This window comes from Musca vetustissima, unplaced genomic scaffold (assembly GCF_032173495.1).
Source record: "Musca vetustissima isolate MV318-11 ecotype Yass unplaced genomic scaffold, APGP_CSIRO_Mvet_v1 utg596827, whole genome shotgun sequence".
Classification (NCBI taxonomy): Eukaryota; Metazoa; Arthropoda; class Insecta; order Diptera; family Muscidae; genus Musca; species Musca vetustissima.
In genome coordinates, this window is record NW_026877624.1 from 1300 (window position 1) to 8378 (window position 7079).

Here is a 7079-nt window from a genome sequence, read left to right on the forward strand (position 1 = left end):
AGTCGAAATCGTTCGTATAAAATAACTAAAAAAACAATATACCGTTTTGAACTTAAGCATATTCTAATAAAAATTTATAAAAAATATATAACATCATTTCAGAACCTTCCTTTCCCCAAATTTACTTGTTGCTATACGGTATCAAAATTACGACTATGCTACTATCTAATATAAAATTTAAAAATTATAATAAATTGTTATTTTACTTTTGGTTTTACGTCGACCACATATAGAAATACATTGCCTGCCAGTGGGGTATATAATCTCTCAGTGGACCAGCCATCATTTTGGCAATTGGAATTTTCGCAAGTAAATTGAGAAGACCCTCGAGACGGGATTGTGTAAAACGTTCATAGAATGGTGAACGCATTAAATACATACACAAATTGAGGCAGCGATGTGATAGTATTCGCTGCTGTTCCTTGGACATATGCTGACGATTGTTGTGATACATTTTAATGCTGGTCACATCGACAGCCAATGATACCAATAATTGCTTCCAGGATTTTTCACCAAATACACCCATCGATGCTAGGTGAATCAATGGCTTGGCTATATAGAGATATTCCGCCTGTAACAACCCTTTGGGATGATGTTGGTTTTGTACACTCATAACTTCTTCCTGTAGCTTAAAACTACGATATTGCAACGGTGGAGCACCTTCCACCTTACGCATAATACGTCCGGAACGTTTCAACTTAATGGTTACACTATGTTCATCCATTGATAGTTGATTTGTTGATGTTGTTGCAGCAGCATTATTTTTCTTGGATAATTTTTTTCTATTCAATACCGGTAGGGCCGGTGTAGTGATAATACGTTCTGTGGAATGTTTTAAAATGAAAAATCTTCCAGCTGCCTTCAAACATTGCAAGAAGGCTACCAGTATCCATTTACCCTTATTACCAAATAATTTCTTGGCAGATATTTCAATGAAAACTTCACAGTATTCTAATGTGGTCAACATGACCTTTAGACGATAGCAGACACTGTTTGTGGGTTCGGCAATGCTGCAATCGTTGATGCTTGCAATTTCTGGACGATATTTGGCAATAATGCGATCATTATACATTACAAGTAAATTGGAGAGGGAATATACCAATTCTGTGGCCACGGAGGAATCTGTTATGCGACCTATAAACGGGATTAAGTGATTAGATTTGTTTGTAATAAAGATAAAAAACATGAATTTCACCCACCTGCAACAAAATATGAGGCCCATTTTGCTGTTGTCTCAAAGTCCCCGACAGTATCTGGGTTTTTGCAAACCCATGTTTCATAAGATTTTAGTATGTATTTAAGTTTATCCATAGTTAGAATATTTCTTTTTTCTTAATCTAATCAATCGATTAAGGTCGCTAATATCACAGATTATCGCTCAATTACAACTTCCCGCAGAAGATTTTGATTGACTTTCTACCTTTATAAATTGGCCAAAGGGAAAGCCCATGCCGTTGAAGCTTTGTTAAATAACGGCGTTAAAAACAAAACAATGAAGGTAAGGCGTTAATGTCACTCACAATGCAACGTATGGCGTAAAGCATGGGGAGGATTTTGCATTGAATAAATGAAAATTAATAATAATTTTATTTACAAAAATAACAATAATATATGTTTCCTCTCTGACTCTCAGAGAGCCAAACGTTTGCTTTGCAGTAATAATTTAGTGTCAGAGCACGAAGCCGATCGGCTCGCAGTCGGCGTGCAGCCGCCGCCGACTTTTTTTAAGTGATCTGAGCCGCCGCTGATGTATGCGGCTCTCATCGGCTCAAATTTTTAGCCGACTGAGTCGGCTAAGCCGTTGAAAAATATAAATTTATACAGCAAATTTGTATAAATATGTCTTTTAATCTTATCGATAAATTAACATATTATAATGCTCATTATTGGACGATAATTTACATTGTGCACTCGTCTTCGAGAGGCAAAAACGTGTAGGCTATTTATATTAATTATACCCTACAGCACATAGTGGTAAGGGTATTATGTCTTTGTAGATTTGTTTTTTTTTTATCACAAAACCTTTGGCAACCTTTTGTAACTTACGAATTTTGATGGAGTGGCAACCATATTGTTTGCCAAAGATTCGTTGTGTTTTTGCTTGTTCAAAGAAAAGAATGCAAAATGTGCCAAAGGAATATTAAAAATTATTTTTCCGCTAACCGAAAGGGTCAAACAGTTTTGACTAAATCAGAATCCGATTCTGACGAATCTGTTGATACTGAAATCAATATTTCTCAATATGCAGATGTATCTCAATATGAAGATCTTTTTAAAAAGAAAAATGAATTTAAAAATTTGGCAAAGGTTGTTGTAAATGAAGGTGGTATATCATTGTGTTGGAAATATTTTGGTGATCTCTATTTTAAAAAGAGGCATATACTTCAAAAATATAAATTTTGCAAATTGTGTTTGGATGAAAAGACCAATTTAAAAAGGTAAGAATTTCTAATTTTTTCCATTCGCATGTGTGTGTATGATTTTGTTTTGGAAAATCAACATCAACCACAAATTATATGAACCATCTACGAGCTGTACATAACTTGGACGTGAAATCTTTAAATAACCTGAAAAGTTCAACAATGACACAAAATGCATTGAAATCCTCAACAAGTTGTAACAACAAACAACAAAATGCTCGCCGGGTCGCCGAAATGTGCTGTTGGGATTTGCAACCGTTTAAAATTGTTGAAAGGCCAGGATTTAAGAAATTGGTATCTTTCTTAAACCCAAAGGCTATATTCCCCACAGATAGGACAATAGCTACAACGGCTTTAAACGATGTTTATAACATATATTTGGACCACGTAAAAACAAGCCTTAAAGAGTCGCCCGAAAATGTTACACTTGTATTGGATATGTGGTCAGATAAACATAAGCACTTGTCTTACATAAACATAAAAGTGCATTTCTGCCAAAATTTTCAAATGCAAATTGTAACGCTCAAGACAGAGATCTTTCCACGACCTCACACTGGACTAGCAGTTGTAGAAAAAATTGAAGAAGCTTTATGTGAATTTAATCTGTTGGAAAAAAACATATGTGCTGTTACTGATGGTGGAAGCAACATCGTTTCAGCTTTAAAAATTAAAAATATACCAAGATATGGTTGTATGGCTCATGTTTTACACAGATTTTTGATGGAAGATATACTAAACAACAAGTCATTTGAAAATATTAATAACATAATATCAAAATTAAAAAAAATTTATGGCAGCTTAATGTATAGCTATGAAGAAATATCAAATATTCAAAATATGGAGGAACAAAAAGATTTAGTAAAAATATTTACAGAGGTTGAAATAATTTTGGAGAGTTTGGATAGTTGCGAACAATTTCCACATGGAGATGACTATTTTACTGAACAATATGAAGCAACTTTAAACGTCAAGCACCACACCTCTTTGAAAAATTCCGTTGCAACACGTTGGAACTCTCTGCTTGCAATGATTCAAAGCTATACGAATAATATATCCACTATAAATATAGCATTAGTTAAAGCTAAAAAGGAACTGTTAGTGATTGGGACAATGGAAATGCAAATTATAACGGAATTTGGCACGTTTTAAAAATTTTTTGAGGACGCCACAAAACACCTTCAAGGCCAAGATTATCCGACGATATCTTCGTGTATTTATTTTCAGGAATCCATTATGTCCTCATTGAAGAAAGAAGAAGAAAAAGCGTCTTTTGAACTAACAATCAATTTATGCAATTTCGCTGTGCAAAACTTTACGAAGCGATTCAAAGTATATAGAATGTATGTTGTAGCTGCGCTTATGGACCCATGCCAAAAAAACTGGCCTGTTTTAGATAAATATATACTACAGATACCCAAACAATCGCCAAACTCCTTGGAACTTGTGCATGATGTTCTGTCTCCAATTTCCAAGGAGAACTTGATTATGGAAGAAATTGAAAAATTAAAGGAAATCGATGACACATTATTAAATGAGCCATCAACGAGCACTGAACCAAATGCAAAAAAACAGGTATTATGTTTTAATAAATGTAAAGGTAAACTTAACTAACGTATATTTTACTTGCAGAAAATATCAGCTAGTCGTCAAAGAATGTTGGAATTTATGGGACCATCGCCTTCTAATGTACAAAATAACGTAGAGTTAGAAATAAGAAAATATTTGGAAATGAAAGTCGAGGCGGTTGAGCCTCTAGATTGGTGGCGACAGAACAAACAAGTACGTTAAAGATTCACATCTTAAACTTATTTTAAGCAGGTTACGTTCTGACCATTTACTTTTTATAGATCTTTCCAAATGTTGCTGCTGTAGCAAATATGTGCTTTGGAATTCCAGCCACATCAGCATCTTCAGAGCAAGCATTTTCATATGCCGGGAATTGTGTAAATGCAAAGAGAAGCAGCCTGCATCCGGCAACAGTAAAGAAACAATTGTTTGTTCACGATAACAAGGCAGTCGTCGAACCATTTTTATCAAATTAAAGTATTTTTATTAATTTTTAATGTGCTATAAGCAACAAATGTGCATATAAACTTATATTTTCATTTTTATTTTAAATTAAATGAATTGACAGTTATTAAAACAACCGAAATTATTTGTTCACGTTAAAGTCGTCGTCTGTAGCCGACTTTTAGCCGCCGCCGGCCGTATATTGCTTTAGCCGCCGCCGCCGATTTTCTTTCGGCTGCAGTCGACTTTTAGCCGCCGCCGACTTTTTTATGCTTAGCCGCCGCCGCCGAGAATTTTACATCGGCTTCGCCCTCTGGCCTGACCTAGAAAATTAACAAATCTCACACATAAATGTTATATATAACTTTTATGTAAGTCAACTACAATCCACAATAATTGTTGGTGAATATTAGTGAAACTGTTATACAACTGTTATAACGTCCACGTAACATTTTCTGTGGAATATAATCCGTGTTTGAAATCATTCACTTCGTTGTGTTTCTCTTTTAGATGTTACAGTCCTACTTGTATGACATCCACAAATGCTTTCGTATGTTTTTATCACACTCTGATAAAAACAGAACAACTAATGTGGCCGTCCGTAATAGACGGTAAATATGTAGAGCATACATATAAACAGTAAAATTCGTAAAAGTGCACTGTTAGGATGCACTTCGTCTATATAAACAAATCAATTATAATACACGCAGATCAAAGTCACGTTGTACACTTATTATACCCTCCACCATAGTATGGAGGGTATATTAATTTTGTCATTCCGTTTGTAACTCATCAAAATATTCATTTCCGACCCTATAAAGTATATATATTCTTGATCAGGGTAAAATTCTAAGACGATCTAGCCATGTCCGTCCGTCTGTCCGTCCGTCTGTTGTAATCACGCTATCTTCTGCAGGAATTGAGATAGAGTGCTAAAATTTTGCATAGGGTTGTCTTTTGTCTGCAGGCAGGTAAAGTTCGAAGAAGAGATATATCGGTCCACGTTTAGGCATAGCTCCCTATAAGGGTACCCCCAATTTTCGGTATTTTGGGGTTCTTGAGCGCGTTTTTCAGCCGAATTCGCTGAAATTTGGTACATTAGGTTCTTCTTGGATACTAAATGTCTCCACAAAAAATTATAAGTATAGGTCCACTTTTTCTGGTAGCCCCCATATGACGGTACCTCCTAATTTTCAGTATTTTGGGGGTTTTGGTTGTATTTTTCCACCGAATTGGCTGTAATTTAGTATTTTGAGTTCTTAATAGGTACGAAATCTCTCTACAAACAATTATGTCCATAGGTCCATTTTTTCGGGTAGCCCCCATATAAGGGTACCCCCCAATTTTCGATATTTTGAGGTTCTTAAGCGCGTTGTTCAACTGAATTCGCTGAAATTTGGTACATTGAGTTCTTATTGGGTAGCAAATCTCTCCACTAAAAATTATAAATATGGATCAATATTTTCGGATAGCCCCCATATAAGGGTACCTCCAATTTTGCGGTATTTTGGAGGGTTTGATCGCATTTTTCGACCGAATTCGCTGAAATTCGGTACTTTGAGTACTTATTGGGTAGCAAATCTCTATACTAAAAATTATAAATATAGGTCCATTTTTTCGGATAGCCCCCATATAAGGGTACCCACAATTTTCGGTATTTTGGGGTTCTTGAGCGCGGTTTTAACCCGAATTCGCTGAAATTTGGTACATGTGGTTCTTATTGGGCACAAAATTTTCCCAATAAAAATTATAAATAAAGGTCCACTTTTTCTGGTAGCTCCCATATAAGGGTACCTGCAAATTTCCAGTTTTTGAGGGGTTTTGACCGGATTTTTTCACCGAATTGGCTGTAATTTAGTAATTTGCGTTCTTATTGGATAGCAAATCTCTCCACAAATTTTTTTCGGGTAGCCCCCATATAAGTGTACCCCCCAATTTTCGATATTTTGAGGTTCTTGAGCGCCATTTTCAACCGAATTCTCTGAAATTTGGAATTTTGTAGTCGTATATGGTAACAAATCTCCCCGCCAAATTTTTTATTTTGCCATCAGTTGTAAGCATTCCGCCTTCTAAAGATATTGTGATAAAAAACTCAAACATGACTATAATAAAATATATCGGCAGACATTTAGGCATCTCCTCAATATAGTGATACCTCATGAAGGAAAGAATTGAGATACACAATTCAAATATTGGGTTCAAAATTTGCATATACCGGCCATTAATTAGGGATAGCCCTCATATAATGATATCCCCAAATATTCACTATCTCCTACACTATGTAATCAATATTGGTCCTCCTTTAGGCATACCCTCATATAACTTTGTAATCTGTCCACTTTTTGGATCTTACAGATTTTAGGAAAAATCCCCATTAAAAATTGCTGATGTTTGTATTTGGTGTATATAATCGGTTTGTAGAATTATCGGTATATGCCCACTTTTTGGTATGTTCCCTATATTTTCATTGCATGTATCTGTCAGTATAACTATGGTGGAGGGTATTCAAAGTTCGGCCCGGCCGAACTTAACGCTTTTTCACTTGTTTATCATTTAACACACTGTGGTATTGGGTATTACCCAAAGTTACCTTGGACCCTCATAAGCGGTCATTCTGTCATTGTTGGGCTCTAAAACAACAACAAACTT

At 35.4% G+C, this 7079-nt stretch overlaps 1 protein-coding gene across 1 annotated transcript; it reads right to left on the reverse strand.

Annotated features, from left to right (window-relative positions):
* Positions 1 to 214: 214 nt before the first annotated feature.
* Positions 215 to 1311, reverse strand: LOC133322280 (peroxisomal membrane protein PEX16-like). Its single transcript, XM_061531291.1, has 2 exons — positions 1200 to 1311; positions 215 to 1134 (listed from the first exon to the last, which is right to left on the reverse strand). The coding sequence occupies exons 1-2, from the start codon at positions 1309 to 1311 to the stop codon at positions 215 to 217; spliced, it is 1032 nt and encodes a 343-aa protein (XP_061387275.1).
* Positions 1312 to 7079: the final 5768 nt, after the last annotated feature.